This window comes from Giraffa tippelskirchi, chromosome 13 (assembly GCF_054371585.1).
Source record: "Giraffa tippelskirchi isolate mGirTip1 chromosome 13, T2T-mGirTip1v1.2.pri, whole genome shotgun sequence".
NCBI lineage: Eukaryota > Metazoa > Chordata > Mammalia > Artiodactyla > Giraffidae > Giraffa > Giraffa tippelskirchi.
The window spans coordinates 35,016,683-35,033,860 of NC_137287.1; the positions used below are offsets into that span (position 1 = coordinate 35,016,683).

Genomic DNA, 17,178 nt, shown 5'->3' on the forward strand with positions numbered 1-17,178 from the left:
ACCTGGGTTCGATCCCTGGGTCGGGAAGATCCCCTGGAGAAGGAAATGGCAACCCACTCCAGCACTCTTGCCTGGAAAATCCCATGGGCGGAGGAGCCTGGTAGGCTACAGTCCATGGGGTCACAAAGAGTCTGACACAATTGAGCGACTTCACTTTCACTTTAGCAACTCAAAAACAAGAATGGCTAAACTGGAAAAGAGAGCTCTGATTGCTCCTTCACCCCCTGCTTGGCTGGATCTGACCCCAGCCTCCAGCTTGACTCTGGAATTTTTGCAGTTGGGGAAGAGATTTACTAAGATGGGTTAGGGTGTCAGCCTGGAGTTTCTGGGGATCACTGAAATCCAGCAGGACCCTATGGGGCTCCTAGGCACAAAAGTCCCTTTCCCTGAGTTCCAAAGGGCAGGTTCAAACGGTTGCTAATCAGGAAAGAGACAGGATGCAGAGACAGGGGAGGAGCAGCCAAGAAACAGCAGTGCAGCCCTGGGGGCAGGTCTGAGTTCCCCCTCAAGGGAAGCACAGAACAATATCTTTGAACTGTTTGGCAGATACTGAAACTCCCACCAAATGGAAAGATGTTAATGTCTGATAAAGCACTCTTCATTCTAGAGAGGTCACTGTTAGGCCAGAAGATCTCTGGATTGAAGGAATGCAGCCTCTTCAGGCACTCTGATCCTCATCAGCAACCCCATCCACGGACTAGAAGACTCTACACAGGGCTTCCTGTCCCCTCCCTCCAGGTCTGGACACATAGCCTTGAGGGCATTAGCCTGCTGTGGCCCTCTTTACCTGGCAAACAATAAGGCTATTCTTTCCTACTTCACCCAAAACTCTGTGAAAGTCGCTCAGCTGTGTCCGACTCTGTGACTCCAGGGGACTATACAGTCCATGGAATTCTCCAGGTCAGAGTACTCGAGCCTTTCCCTTCTCCAGTGGATCTTCCCGACCCAGGAATTGAACCAGGGTCTCCTGCATTACAGGCAGATTCTTTACCAGCTGAGCTACCAACTCTGTGTCTGAGAGTTAATTCAGGGTTAGTGTTCAGAGGCCAGAATTGACTTCATCATACTTGCCACCAGTTGGACGTGGTGCATTTGTGAATGAAGATCAAGTTCAGATAACTACTGTAGAGTCATGGGGTGACTTGACTTGAGTCATTGGAGCCTCTGAATTCAACTGTGCCTGAAGGTGGAGGTTTTCTGTTTCCCCTCTAAACAATTATGAATTAGATTTTGTCACTGAAAGATAAAAGAGTGCTGAGTAAATGCCTATCCTCTTTCAGAATAACACAGGATAAGCATTATGGTGGTGGTTTAGCCACTAAGTTGTGTCCAACTCTTGTGACCCCATGGACTGTAGTCCGCCAAGCTCTTTACCAATTGAGAATAAACATTATATATACATATAAATGGGCTTCCCAGGTGGTGCTAGGGGTAAAGTCTCTGCCTGCCAATGCAGGGGACACAGGTTTGACACCTGAGATCAGGAAGATCCCCTGGAGAAGGAAATGGCAAGATACACAAATATTCTTGCCTAGAAAATTCTATGGACGGGGAGCCTGGCGGGGTACAGTCCATGGGATCGCAAGAGTCGGACATGACTGAGTGACTAAGCACATACATATAAATGCTACATTTTCCATATATTAGGATATAAATTTTAGGTTGAAAAGAACTTGTGTGTTTCCTATTCTGCCTCATCACCTACAACTACACCTCGCTCCTCATTCACAGCTTGGCATACAGTAGGTGCTCAATAAGTAACTGTTGAACAAAGAGATGAATCCCATGTAAACTCACAACCACTCTGCAAGATAGGTGTTCCTGTTTCCATTTTGTAGCTGAGAAAACAGCCTTGGAGAGGTTAATTGACAAGCTCAAGGCCACATGCTTAGTAAATGCCAGGGCCAATATATCAACACGGACCTGTTTGACTCCAAATTCTCTTTGCCACCTCCCTGACTCTTTAATTTAGTCTGCTGTTGACATGGCCTCTTCGGCAGTACAGAAAAGTCACTTAGTGACTAAGATGGAGCAGCCACAGAGTAAATGACACCACCAACACTCACATTATGCAGGTGTGCCTTCTACTTTCTTTCCCAATCAGCAGATATTCCAAACATGTAAATAACATTGCAGGGCAGCAATATCAAGATCTGAAAACGGTTCCACCAGCCGCTGAGCAAAACAAGTTTATTTCCTTCAAGTTTACACCAATGCCCTGCATGTTCCTCATACATTTCCCTACCTTTCTACCTTTCTTTTCTACCTTTCTACCAGCTACTTTTGGTCCACTGCTAAAACTAGAAGTTTGATCATTCTTGGTGTCACTGTGAGGGGAACCACTGACCAAAACCACCCACTCTGACTAGGTCTGAGAATAACCACGTGCATGAGTTACCTTACAACAGGAGGTCCTGGTAAGGAACTTGGAACTAACAAGCTACCACCAACTGGAAGAATTTGGCAAAGGTCAAAAGGAGAGAGGAGACTCCATATGTCCTACCAACCTCCCAGAATCCTCCTCGCTGGAATCCATCTTGGCTAAGTGATGCATGTACCACCAGGAAGGACCCTGGGTGAGAATGATTGACCAGAGACAATCCGTAGACTAACCCCATCACCGTAAAACCTGAGAATGCAAGCCACGTGGCAGAGCAGTTCTCCTGGGTTTCCTTCCCTTGCAGCTCTCCACCCGGGCACCCCTTCCCCAAAAAGTCTCTGGCTTTGTCAGCAAGTATGTCTCCTGGGATTTTCATTTTCCAGTGTTAGACAAGAGGGTCCTGGGGGAGGGGGGAGTGTTCCTCCTTCCTGTGACCTCACTACACAGGTGTATACAGATCTCTCATTAAATACATCACCCAATTCAATGATACTGATTTCTGCTTCAAAATCCAGAGTGAGGGGTTTGCCTCTACCACTGCTATCCACGTCAGGGAGGCATTCCTCATTTCTCTGTGGCCATCTAATTCTGTGGGGTGTAAGTTGGAGAACACAGCCCTCAGAGAGCTTACTGCTTCAGAGAGAAAGGATAGCAAAGAGCAATCGGGACTCAAAATCCAGGGAATTCGACATTCATCTGCTGGGTTCAGAGAAGGGCATTACAGAGCTTATTCCTGTGTGGGCACGCAGAGATTCGGGGGGGGGGGGGGCTCAGAAGCTCCATTTCTGAGATTCCTCCCAGCTGCTTTGGAGCCCTGTCTTTTGGCTTTTGAGACTCACATTTACACAATGGCAAGATGCACAGTGTCAATGGGTTGGGGAAGATACTGAAGCTCTGTCTTGATATGTCAACCCAAGCATCGTGAGTTCACCCACATTCTCTACTCTGATAGGAAGGGCTTTCTCCTCTGTTCACCCAGGAAATGTCTGATGATGCTCTACAGCCCGACTTGAATGCCAACTTTCCCCTCTGTGTGCATGCATGCTAAGTCGCTTCAATCATGTTCGACCCTTTGCGACCTGATGGACCGTAGCCCGCCAGGCTCCTCTCTACATGGGATTCTCCAGGCAAGAATACTGGAGTGGGTTGCCAGGCCCTCTTGTAGGGGATCTTCCTAACCCAGGGATCGAACCCGTGTCTCTTGCGTCTCCTGCATTAGTAGGCGGGTTCTTTACCACCAGCGCCACTTGGGAAGCCCTCATCCCCCTCTGAACGGCCCTCTTTCCTACTCCAAGAGGCATGCACCATCGCCCTCTCCTGTATCTCCATATGCATGCTCATGGATACACATCGACAATGGATCTGTGACAAAGAGCAAAAGTTCCAGTCCACCAGACATGGTCCACATCTCAGCTCTGGCACTAACAATCCTTGTGACCTTGGGCAAGTGACCTTTCTCTAAATGTCAGTTTCAGGTCCTCCATATGCAGAAAAAGCACCGTAATACATGACTGTGATTTCTCATCCAACACCCCTGGGGTCACCTCTATCTTGAAATTCAGATTTGGGGAGATTTTTCTTTTCCAGAAAGGGAATCCATCAGAAACAGATTATGTAACTTTCTCAGCAGGGCCTGGGACAACACTCTGAAATCAAACACAGAAAAATTCCCATAGCAAAATATATGAATATTCACACTGAGTGGGATAAAGACAGTCTATAAATAGCGACATATCATTTCAGGTCAAGTTTTCTTCTGAAATGCATTTTAGTGCCAACATTCCCCCCACCCCCCCCAAAAAAACCTGATTTTCAGAGCTTTGGGAGATTTACAATTACAGATAACAGTAGGACAAATAGAACCCACCTTTTCGGTTACAGTAACCACCGTTATCCACAGGTTTGTTCTCCTAGGTTTACCTGAGGTCAACCACAGCTTGAAAATATTAAATGGAAATTTCCAGAAGTAAGCAATTCATACATTTTAAACCGTATGTTGTTCTGGGTGGTCCAGTCCCATTCTGTCCTGTCCAGGATGTGGACCATCCCTTTGTTCAGAAGATCTCACACAGTTAGTTGCTTAGTAACTATCTCAGTTATCAGATCGACTACCAACTTATTGCGACGCTTGGGTGCAACTGATTCTTATTTTTCTGAATACCAGCCGCAAAGTACAAGAGTAGTGATGCTGGCAGTTCTGATGGACAAAGAGAAGCCGTCAAGTGCTTCCTTGAAACGAAAAGGAAAACATTCTCAACCTAATAAGGAAGGCAACAAAACCATATGCTAAAATTGCCAAGATCTATGTTAAGAATGAATCTTCTCTGTGACACTTCAAAGAAGGAAGAAAAAATAAAAGTGTGTGCTTTGTATAGTAAGATATCTGGGGGCACATTCACAACTGTTTATTGCAGTAAACTGTTATAATAGTTCTATTGTATTATTAATTATTATTAGTCTCTGTGACTAATTTATAAATTAAACTTGACCACATGTATGTACTCACTCCAGTATTTTTGCCTGGAAAATTCCATGGACAGAGGAGCCTGGTAGGCTACAATCCACAGGGCTGCAGAGAGTCAGACATGACTGAGTAACTAACACACACACACAGAGGTATGTGTGTACTGGGAAAAGCACAATATATCTTGGGTCCAGTACTATCTAAAGCATCCACTGGGGGTCTAGGCCATATCCCTGGGAAATGGAGCATTTCCTGCCATGTCAGTAAACAAGGATGTCACGGTCATCAGAGACTGCAGCCCTCCTATGTGAGCTGGTGAGCCTGGAGGCACTAGGGAAGGAGAAGAACACCTGAGATCTCATAGCTGCCAGACTGCAGCCACTCCCTACGGTGAGCCCTGGGGAAGCTCAGGATGTGAAAACACAGGATCATGGCCCAATAGCCGAGATGCATATTAAAGGAATGATTTCAGTGAGCCTGGACTCTTGCATCTTCCCGTAATAGAAAAGTGCTAAATTCCTTAACTTGGGGTATCTGCTTTTCTTTCAATAAGAATAATCTTTTTGATGCTCAGACTACCTGCTCTTTGTTACAAAACTTCTATATAACCTGGCTCCTCCCCTCACCTCCTTGGAGCAGTTTGCTCAGGCTTACTTGAGAGGCCCAGGCTTGAAGTCCTAAAGCTTCCCACTGAATAAAACATAGCTCTCAACTTTTAGGTGGCTGAATATTTTTTAAGTCAATATCCCCCGCAGATAAGGGAGGGGGGGACGACTGCATTGTTAGGATAAATTGAGATAAAATATGTAAGTATTTAGCACCATGCCTGGTTCATGCGTGCATACAAGTCGCTTCAATCAAGCCCGACTCTTTGTGAGTCCATCGACCATAGCCAGCCAAGCTCCTCTGTCCATGAAATTCTCTAGGCAAGAATACTGGAGTGGGTAGCCAGGCCCTCCTCCAGGGGATCTTCCTGATCCAGGGATCAAACCCGAGTCTCTTATGTCTCCTGCACTGGCAGGCGGGTTCTTTACCACTAGCACCACCTGGGAAGCCCTGCCTGGTACATAGCAAGTATGAAATACTTATCACCTATCATGTTTTCCTGATGCTTTTACTGTCGTATTGGATTTTATATTTATCTAAGGTTCTCTTCCACTAGGCTGTGAATCTAACAGTCAGTAGCTGTATGGGCTGCTTCTGTTTTCCAGGTGATGTAACAGTGTTTGGTATGGAATATGTGGGTAGCAACTGAATAACTAAAGTAAAAAAATGCATGGTGAGGTGGATGTGGCTTTGTCTACACCATCCTCTGTCTAGGAAAACAGTCTCCAGACCTGATCTGCAATACCTGGAGGAGATGAGAATGGAAATGTCTTGGTGTGGAGAATAATCTAGCAGTGATGGTCAAGGGCTATATCTGGCAGATAAATATCTAGAGGGAGGGGCTCAAGACTTGAACCCAGAGCTGAGGGCTCATTAGACCAGAAGACCACCCAGACTAATCAGTTACAAAGCTGTGGTTTAGATATTATCATCTGACGCTGTGTGGCCAGCCATTGGTCCACGGGTCGGCTAAGTTCTCCTGGTAGCTTCTTCGACTCAAGACTGATGGACAGTTTACTTGTCAAATCTTTGTTCTCAGGTCAGGTAATTCATTGATCATTCAAGATCTTGTTGGAGATTGAGACATTAATAAAGGAGTTCAATGGGAAGACATGTCATTTCTTCTTAACCAGAGATACTAGCAGTGCGCTCTACGCCAAGGGGGAAGGAACAGTGTTTATACACTGTTAATATTTGATACTTGATAATATCTCTCCTCTTCTTGTTTCTCACTACGCATGAAAACTGTCCAAACTGCTTCAGCTCAATCCTCCACAGTGACTCTGGAATACTTTACATGGCTGGAAGGAAAAACTATTCACCTTGCTATCTATTCAACAAGTTCAGACATCAAAAGATGGGTTCAAGAGATTCAGTATGGTAAAGCATCTAGCTTTCTTCGGGGATGGCCCGTGAGGTCAGCAGTCGCTATTGAATCTACTCCTGGGACAAAAGATACTATTGAGTCACGTCCTCGGAATTATTAGGAAACATCTTTGCTCACTGCCTTTGCAGGCTAAGGTGATGCTCTCTTAAAAGCCTCTTATGTCCGATCAATTATTGTTTGTTTCCGTGGACTGAGCAGACGAAAACAGAGCAATAGGAAAAAAAAATAAAGTGGCACTTGATAGGATTATGAAAAGGAAATTCTTAGGCCACAGAATCACTGGTTCTTCACGTTGGAAAGACTGAGAGGCATCTTGAATTCTGATAAGACAACCCTGCCAAGTGGCCCCTACAGCTGTTTCATACCTCCAGTCACAGGGAACTTACTACTGTGGAAGGAACACACTCTGTTTGGGATCATGGAACTGTCTTGCTGATCACATTATGAGGACGTGGGTGGCACCTTAATTCCCTCTAGGAAAGCCCTGGCATCTTTTTTTAAACTTTCTACTTTGTACTGGGGTAGAGCCGATTAACAATGCTGTGACAGTTTCAGGTGGACAGCGAAGGGACTCAGCCATACATACACATGTATCCATACCCCCCCAAACCCCGCTCTCTTCCAGGCTGCAGAGTTCCCTGTGCTATACAGTAGGTCGTTATTGGTTATCCGTTTTAAATACAGCAGTGTGTACATGTCCATCCCAAACTTCCTAACTCTCTCTCCCCCCGGCAGCCATAAGTTCGTTCTCTGAGTCTGTGAGTTTGGGAAGGCCTGGGTGGGGAAGGTCCCCCGCAGGAGCGCACGGCACCCCACTCCAGTACTCTTGCCTGGAGAATCCCATGGACAGAGGAGCCTGGTGGGCTGCAGTCCATGGGGTCGCAGAGTCAGACACGACTGAGCGACAAATCACCCACACACACTCACTTGCATCTTGAAGAGTTGGGGAAGAAACCCACAAGATCAACAAATTGGTCACCAAGCTGATAGAGTCTGCGGGAATACCGGGCACCTGGTATCACCTGAAGCATCAGCTAAGAGGCAAGTGCGTGTGTGTGTGTCTTACAGTTTTTTCTCTCTTTGAGTTGCCTTTCCTCCACTTGGAAATGTTACTGCAATGGAGTGTCTGAGTTGCTTGATGCCGCTGGATAAATAACACAGGCTGTCTCAGAAAACTGGAAAGAAGATCAGTTTCTCCCCACCCAGAGCGTTTCTGTGTGATCCACGGCGGGTGGGAGAGGAAGAAGATGAAGGCTGTCACAGCATCTGGGCTAAGAACCCCCACAGCACCACTCCTGACTTCTGGGTAACTAGTTACCGGAGGTGTCACTTGGGAAAACAAAGCATGATCCCAGCAACAATCTGCAAGTAAAATCTCTTGCTCCTTCCCCCCAGAAACGGGATCCGTTTCTCACAGGCTCTGCAAAGGAGGAAGGAATGGGAACCGGGCCTCCCCAATTTCTCAGCTCGCCCGTGTGTCTTCTCATCTATCACCCGGGTAATACGTCCAGAGTGGCATTTTGTAATGACAGCAGCATTCCAGTGGATCGATAGTTATTTAATTCCCAACAAGCTCTTGAGTCCATTAAGCCTGATTACATTCACCCATTTCAGTGGGTGCTGTTATTTTTCCTACACCGGCACTTAATCTATAACAGGAACTTATGAGAACTTTCAAAAGCAATTTCAGCATCAATCAGCATAGAGTGAAGGGCACGATTTGCTTGTAATTATTTATCGGATGGGGCGGTCCAGGGTCTGACAAAACTCCAACCGCTAACCTTCACCCCGAATTTCCAATGGAAGTAAAAGGCTTTTCGGTGTGTCACCGAGTCTGACTTCAGACCCCGAGTGCCTCACTGGCCTGCGTACACCTGGAAGGATGGAACTGTCTCCATGTTGTTGAGGACCACTCTCCAGATAGTCCATTATTTCTCATGCATAATATAGAAGCCTCCCAAATGAGCAGGGACCATAAATCTGGCATGATAAGATGGTTTGCTATGTTTTGGACTCACCCCTAATGGCTCAAATTGCCAAGATTCTTACAGTTTACAACAGATAACAACAACATTCAGAGAAGGAGAAGCTGGAGGTTTGACGGGAACCCTCCTTAGAAATTTGAATTAATGAGCTAGTGTTGCAGAATTTTGAAAGATCATGAAGGGAGGCGCACAGAACTGAAGGTAAAAAGGACATATGAACTACATGTAGCTTTTCTTTCCCGTAGAAAGGAGATACAGAATGTATTACAAAAAGATGACTGCTCTCAAACAAACCACAAAAGAAAACATCCGGGTTTCCTGTGACGTTCAGCCTCTGTCACTAGTTTAGTTTTCCACAGAGAAATTCAGACACACACCCAGAAGCCAACATTTGCTTAAAAAGTCACAATGAGGAAAAAAAAAAAACAACCCAAATATCTTATCTGATGATTCTCCCAACACAGAATGAAAAGCCTTAAAAGTAAAACCAACATGTATTTCCATCATCTCCTTTCTTGCCATCATTAAGATGTAAACAACTGGTAAGGGATTCCTAGTATCATCTCTGAACTTCATAGATTAACCATCAATAGAGCATTCCTTTTGCCTCCCTGCCACTGGTCAATTTCAGGTTTGGGAAGGCGGGGGTACCCTCCGTGAAAACAGACAAGCCCTGGGAAGTGGAACCTAAGGATTAATGCGTATTTCATGCTCCTTCTATTTCCTGGGTGAAAGCTCTTAACCAAGTCACCTCATGACCAGTTAGTCTGTCTCAGGATCTGCTGTGGGAGACTGAGTCCCTCCAAGAGCCGAGAAGGAGAACAAATCCTTTGCCCTGTGGTCAACCTCCCGAAGCAAAGGCATGAATGTTAAACAGCAGCCCGATCAATACAAGCAAATATAGCTCAACTACACCATTTATTCAACCATGAGAGATGTCAATAGCCAGATTAGGGTGATCCATCTTTTTGATTTCCTACTGTCTTCCCTCAGACTACACGAGGGCTTTTTCCTGTATTAAAAGTGTTTGCTTTCTCAACCATAAAAATTCCAATTATTACTCTGCGCGCTCTGGAGTTAAGTTGCTGGCTGGCAGTGGCCTTGAATTACCTGGATCAGTCCTGGGAAGTAGGGGGTGGCTGGAACGATCATAGGTACGCCATAGGGATGCAAGAGGACTCCTTGAGAAGGCAACATGCTTTACGGGCAGGTGGGATCCCCTCGGAAGCTCAACGCATCAATGGAGAGTTAGGGGAAAAAAAAGAAAGAAAGAAAAAAAATCTATAGACCCAACTTCTTCCGAACCACAGAGCTGAGAGCCAGATCGCCGCTGTCAGGAGCGCAGAGCTCATCAACACTCAGAGGGGAGAGAAAGAAAATCCAGCATCAGCAACTCTTAATGTGAAAGTTTTCTTCGCAGACGAGGGAGAGACACAGCAGCTGCAGGGTTGAAGCTACCAAAATGGAAGGTTCTATTTTGGGAACGGCTTGCCTAACATGACTAACCAAATACTCTTCATTAATTTAGTTCTCAGAGAGAGTGAGAGAGACCCAGAGACGGGGAGCGAGGTGGTCAGGCTGGCAGATTTGGGCTCTTTCCGAAGGAATTTGGGCAAAAGGCAAAAACAAAACAAAACAAAACAAAAAACCTGGAGTCTGCGTGGGATGGTTAGAGAGGAAAGCTGAGAAATGTCAATTGATATGATTATCAGCTGCCACTTAAAAGCTCAGTAGAGGAACGCAGACAGACTCTGGTACTGATCACAGAGAAATGAAGAAGATGCTATTTTGTTATCCTATGTCTCTCTCTCTTTCTTTCTCTCTCTCCCTGGTTTTAGTTTTAAAGGGGTAACTTGTGCCCAAAATATAATCATACCACCAGTGAGTATCTGCAGTGTGTGCTACGGCACACAGAACTATAGCTAAATTATTTACACACGTTTTGTAATTTCATTCTCAAAACTCTCACAAGTAGGTACTATTACTAGTTCCTGGTCCACACGGGAAATGAGGTTCACACTAGTTGGACTGCACGCTCACAGCCCTCCACATGTGAGAGGCAGTGCCAGACTCCTAACTCCTAATTGGCCACTGTATCCATTACAGTATTTTGTTCCATAATAGAATTTCATAGGCCTTCAAAATTTTTTTTAACATTCTTTGCCTTTGAGCTTTCAGTTGTTATATTTTAAGATGCAATCTATTAATAAGACGACTCCCTGCTCCCAGCGTTTAAAGGCATAGCTAACGTACACCAAAACCACAGATGAGAAATACATTTCTCATCTATTTCAGATCTTTCTGATGTTCGAAAACATCCAAGTGATGGTTCAGCATGAGTTACATGGCCACAGATACACTCAGATGGGATTGCAGGAAGTGGAATTATACTGACTTGGGTGTCCTAACTTGACAGCTGTGTGATGTTGAACAAGTTGCTCAGCGTCTCTGAACCTTCGTTTCTTCGTTTGGAAAACCAATATAATAACAGACCCTACCTCATAGGGTTGTGTGATGGGAAAAGCGCTTGGCATCCTCTCATAATGTGTACAAGACGTGTATTTGGCATTCTTACCCTGTGTTTCCTGTTCCTCTGCGGACGCCTGGTATAGACATGTCTTTGACGTTGAGTGGAAGGCGCTGATAGCCTTCAGATTGTCCCTCTTCTCATATGTATCCCAGGAAAGCACCTGCTAGTGTGGAGAATTTCCCAATTTTGAGAGCACAGACTGAGTCCACTTCAGCCACACTAAAGGCCCTGGGGATCATTGAAAATCACCTTCAAGCCCAACATCTGCTTGCCACCTCCCACCTCGAACTCGAAACCTGACACGATATCGATTTCTGTCGAAACTTGGAGAGCATCAGACACCACACAACGCATTCAACTATTGGCTTTTTCTAAATCCAAATGTCAATGCCTCCACTTTTAGATTGCCAAGGTGTTTTTACACTACACTAATTTTAGCTGCTTGATTTAGTTGCATAATTACATTTCTAGATAACGACAGTGGACAGCGTTTGGCAGAGAATGCAAAGATTTAAGGCTGAATTGGGGCCATCTTGACAAGGTTTCTCTGTAATTGATTCTCATGTATCCAAGTGGCCACCTTGTTACGATTCAGAAAGCTCCAGGAACAGCTGCGAGTTGAGCCCCTCTTACTTAACAGCCTGATACTGTTTCTAACTTTAGCTTTTGACGCTGACTTTCAACACTGCGCTTCTGAGAAGTTACCAGTGAGAACAGTAGCTTTACCATGAGACAGCTTCCTGGGGGCGGGGAGAGCTCTTCCTGAATTTGGAAAGCCCTGGGGTCAAATTTTGTTATGTCTCTGGTGGAAAGACCACTGGACCAGGAGGCAGGGATTCATGAAGTTACTTAATCCCGAAGGCCAGAAGGGTCTACATTTAGACTTTGTTTCCTGAACCTCCTATGTGAGTGACAATACTCACTTCCTCTTCACCAAAAGGGTTCTGACGAGCAAAATTGTGGAAGTGTTTTGGAAACTCGTTTAGTCACTAAGTCGTGTCCAATTCTTTGCAAACCCGTGGACTGCAGCACACCAGGCCTCCCTGTCCTTCACCATCTCCTAGAGTTTGCTCAAACTCATGTCCATTGAGTCGGTGATGCTCAATGAAATATGGCATGGAATGAAATGGAAACTGTAGAGTTACATAAATATAAGAGCATTCTACATATTACTACATGTGTTGTTTTTTTAAAGAACTTGATGATATATTTCAGAAATATAGGTAGACCTTGAAGACACCCTGGTTGAATTCCAGACCCCCACGATTAAGAGAACATTGCAGTAAAGCAAATTGCACACATTTCTGCTTTCCCAGTGCATATAAAAGATATGGTTACACTATACTATAGTCTATTAAGTGTGTGATAGCCTTACGTCTAAAAGAAGTATATGCCTTAATTAAAAAAAATACTTTCTTGTTAAAACAGGCTAACCATCATCTGAATCTGCAGCGAGCTATAATCGTAACCTTGAAGATCAGTCATCACAGACATGGACAAATAGAAAAAGAATGAAAAAGTCTGAAATAGTGAGAGAGTTACCAAAATATGACAGAGATGTGAGGTGAGCCAATGCTGTTGGAAGAATGGTGTCCGCCGACTTGTTTGACTCAGGGTTGTCATAAACGTTCAGTCTGTTAAACAACAACAAACACAGTATCTGGGAAGCACAATAAAATGAGGCGCGCCTGTACAACCAGGACATATAGATATATACCATTTCCTTTGCAAAGGATGCTTTCTCTTTTCTTTGTAAGAACTCCATGCTACAAAAGCCTTTCTGCTCCTGAGCATTGAGCATGCCTTTCCCTCTCTCTGAAAATAAAGGCCTGTTGTCTTGTGACTCTTTTTCACTTTGGCTGCGAGGTCAGAGCCCAGTAAGAGGTTCAGCTCTGTCCATTCCTTTGACCTGTACTACGGGCGTATCTGTGTTTTCATCTTCCTGTTCTTGCCACCTCCAGTCCTGTTACTCACATCTTCTCTGATTCTGATTTTATATTTGGATATGACTGTCATCTATGACTGTAGTAGTTATATTTGTGAAGTGGTGTGAATTGAATGTTTCCTTGTTCAAAACCCATCCACCAAACTTTACGAAATAATAAAACATGGAAATAAATAATGATCACTAACCAAAACCTCTCGTTTTCTAACACGTGTTCTGTTTTCCCAAACGGGAAACATTCAGTATGAGTGGACTATAATTCTTTCCTTTTGGGTCCATTTCTTCCACTAAAAGGTGGGGTTCCCTGGTGGCTCAGATGATAAAGAATCAGCCTGCAATGGAGGAGACCTGGGTTTGATCCCTGGGTTGGGAAGATCTTGAGAAGGGAATGTCTACTCACTCCAGTATTCTTGGCAGGAAAAGTTCCATGGACAGAGGAGCAGGCACTACATTCTGTGTATATTTGCTTCCCATTGGCTCATAGTAAATGGGTAGCTACAATGTCTAGTATTGCATCTTAAGCTCATAGTGTTTTGCAGGAATTTAAATATATAGAGAGAATAAAAAAAAATAATAAGGCAAAGGACAAGAGATACAGTTCTGGCAGTGGGTAAGAAACATGGGTAGGAATGAATGGTAGACTAGATTCAAATCAAGAGCCACGTATCATTAGCACGCTGGCTGTCGCAAGCAAGGGATGGCAAACTTTTTTTCTGAGAATGGGCAGGTGACAAATATTTTAAATGTCGTGAACCTTCAACTCTCTGTGTTACAACTACTCAAAACTGTGCCATTTTCACATGAAAATGCTTACAGTAGGTAAGTGGATTCTGAAATTTGAATTTCCTGTCATTTTCACCTGTCACAAAATATTCTTTTTATTTTTTCTCAACCATTTAAAATTATATAAACCAATCCTAGCTTAAGGGTCATACAAAAACAGTCAAAACCAGGTTTGGCTCACAGGCCATGGTTTTTCTCATCTTTATCCAAATCCCTTATTTTTTTTATTATTTCTTTTTAAGTTAGAGTATAATATCCATTGGAAGGACTGATGCTGAAGCTCCAATACTTCGGCCATCTGATGCAAAGAGCCAACTCATTGGAAAAGACTGTGATGCTGGGAAAGATCAAAGGCAAAAGGAGAAGGGGATGACAGAGGATGAGGTGGCTGGATAGCATCACTGATTCAATGGACATGAATTTGAGCAAACTCTGGGAGATAGTGAAGGACAGGGAAGACTGGCATGCTGCAGTCCATGGCGTTACAGAGTCGAGTCGAACATGACTTAGTGACTGAACAACAAAAATAATTGCTTTATAATCTTGTGTTCACTTCTGCTGTGCAGCAAGACACTTGCTTCATGGTTACTGACCTCTCTTATCCTTTCCTGGATTCAAGTGCTTCTTCTTTTTTTAAAAAAATAGTTTTTCTATTTAAAACATTTTTTATTTATTTTATGTAGTTGACTGCACCGGGTCATAGCTGTGACACGCGGCCTCTAGTTTCCTGATCAGGGAATGAAGCTGAGCCCCCTGCATAAGGGGCAAGGAGTCTTAGCCACTGGACCATGAGGGAACCCCAAAGTGGTTCTTCTTATGCTGTCACATATTGCAACTCTTTTGCCACATCCTGAGAACCAACATGAGGATGACCGGTAAGCACCAACCCTTCCGAGCAGCAGCGACCCCAAGTTTCAACACTCATGTAAGAGAAGGAAAAATGACAGAAAACACAAATATTGGCTGGAAGATGGGATTGGGGAGCACTCAGTGAAGACTGATTCCTGACTTATGGTTGCTATTGGCCAACAGAGCCGACTGCAGCCTCGTGGACCAAATCCAGTTCATATACGACAACAATGATGAAGATGCTAACAGGGATGATGACAATGACAACAGTGATGATGCTTTGACTGGACAGTATGAAAAAGAGCAAGCATTTTTAAACAGAAGTACCATCTATAAAATGTAGATCTGCAAGATCTCTTGAGAGCCTGGAAGATCTAGAACCTTTGCAACACACTTCCTTGGCTCAACAATCCCTGAAGTCTGGGAGGGAGCCACCTCCCCCACCACCCCGCCCCAGATCAGGAGCCCTTCATACCATCCCCATCATCCTTTACCTGCTTCCTGAAAAGCAGCCAACTGACCATCAAAACAGGACAAAACAGAATGCACAGGGAATGGAGTGTTTCTCTGACAATAATCATACTCTTTATCTTGTGGGTATTGACAGTCGTTATCTCCTGAGACAGATCTATGCAGTTTACAATTACCCACATCTCCCCATTTCCAGGTGTCACTAGTGGTAAAGAACCAGCCTGACAATGCAGGAGACTTAAAAGACTCTGGTCCAATCCCTGGGTTGGGAAGATCCCCTGGAGGAGGGCATGGCAACCCACTCCAGTATTCTTGCCTGGAGAATCCCATGGACAGAGGAGCCTGGTGGGCTACAGTCCATGGGGCCACGAAGGGTTGGACACGACTGAAGCTACTTAGCACACACCCCATTTCCAGGCCAAGCTGGGTGACAGAGAATTTTCTACCATTTTTCAAGGTTGTTTGCCATATCCTTCAGCCTTACTTTCCCAGCTGCATCCTCTAATACACACTGTCCTTCCTTGTACCAATCACTTCTCTGCAAACCACACTGAGCTGCCTTTGCCAAACACCTTCGTGTATCCACCACTCCTTACAAATTTGCCTGCTATGCAAAACTACCCTCTTTCCCTCCCTTCTTTCCTTCCTTTCTCCCTTACTCTCTCCCTTCCTTCTTCATGATTTAACACTACTGGCCTTAGTCAAAGGCACATTTTCTGCAAAACCTTTTGCATCACCCCGGGAAGAACTAACTGCACCATCACCCATGTCCTAAAATCATGTTATATTGTATAATAATGATTCTTTTACGTGTGATGACTCCTTCAAGTAGGTAGACTAGCTCACATAAGGAAGCGTGTCATTCATCCTTATTCGTGCCATGCTAAGTCCTTTCAGTCATGTCCGATTCTTTGTGACCCCATGGACTATAGCCCACCAGGCTCCTCTGCCCATGGGACTCTCCAGGCAAGAATACTGGAGTGGGTTGCCATGCCCTCCTCCAGGAGATCTTCCCGACCCAGGGATTGAACCCACATCTCTCACTTCTCTTAGGTCTCCTGCATTGGTGGGTGTTTTTTTTTTTTTTTCACTATTAGAGCTACCTGGGAAGTGTCCCCATGCTTATTTACCCAATGACTAAAAGGCTGAGTAGACAAATGAAGCTTCCTAAAATGCTTCTTGAGAGAATGACTGACTGAACAATGGCTTTGGACCAACACGAGTGAAGCTGCATTTACATGTTGCATTTGCCAGGGGTCTCCACACCATTGAGAGCTTCAGATGTCCAAGTCATCTCAACTCACCTGGAAGGGTCTGGGCACCATGAGAAAGCATGAGCTCCATACCTGTAGAGGCCAAGTCGGGATCCTGGCTCTGTCATCCTTTTCAACATTTGATCTGGGATGAGACACTTAGCCCTGAGCCCCAGTCTCCTTGGGGTAAAATGGGACAACATCTGGTCTGTTGCACAGGTACGCTGCTGCCGTGAAATGATAGGCTGCATATGGGTATTCCTGGCACTCGGGGAAGTGTTCAAAAAGGGCTAGTTTATTCAATGTTTTCTTCTTCAGCAACGTCTTTCAGGTACCCAGGTCAAATATTTTCTAGTCATTCCAGTCTTCCGGTCCAGTCTGCCTCCTCAGTGCCCTACCTGTACCCCACAATGATGTCTTTGTAGCAGCCTTCATCATGTTTCCCCACAGGACCCATGAACACTCCTTTCTTCAACAAGCAGCCATGTGTTTGATGCCCCAGGCAGCCTTCCCACTTCTCCAGAA

The 17,178-nt window shown here is 44.8% G+C and overlaps 1 protein-coding gene and 1 long non-coding RNA gene across 22 annotated transcripts in view; one reads left to right on the plus strand and one right to left on the minus strand.

The window, feature by feature from the left end:
* LOC145531684 (uncharacterized) overlaps positions 1-10,172 on the plus strand; it is an 84,442-nt gene extending 74,270 nt beyond the window's left edge. Inside the window, exon 2 of the long non-coding RNA XR_014072664.1 lies at positions 7,708-10,172. This is a non-coding gene — a long non-coding RNA (uncharacterized LOC145531684). The remainder of the gene's footprint in view (positions 1-7,707) is intronic.
* RBFOX1 (RNA binding fox-1 homolog 1) overlaps positions 1-17,178 on the minus strand; it is a 440,478-nt gene that overhangs the window by 397,721 nt on the left and 25,579 nt on the right. For 16 of the 21 annotated variants that reach the window (XM_081554684.1, XM_081554690.1, XM_081554696.1 and 13 more), the window contains exon 1: positions 9,933-10,225. The exons of the other annotated variants lie outside the window; for them this stretch is intronic. In XM_081554684.1, coding sequence (XP_081410810.1) covers positions 9,933-10,019 — 87 coding nt within the window. In that variant the 5' untranslated portion in view covers positions 10,020-10,225. Of the gene's footprint in view, positions 1-9,932; positions 10,226-17,178 lie in introns of those variants that run through there. 21 annotated transcript variants of the gene reach the window in all.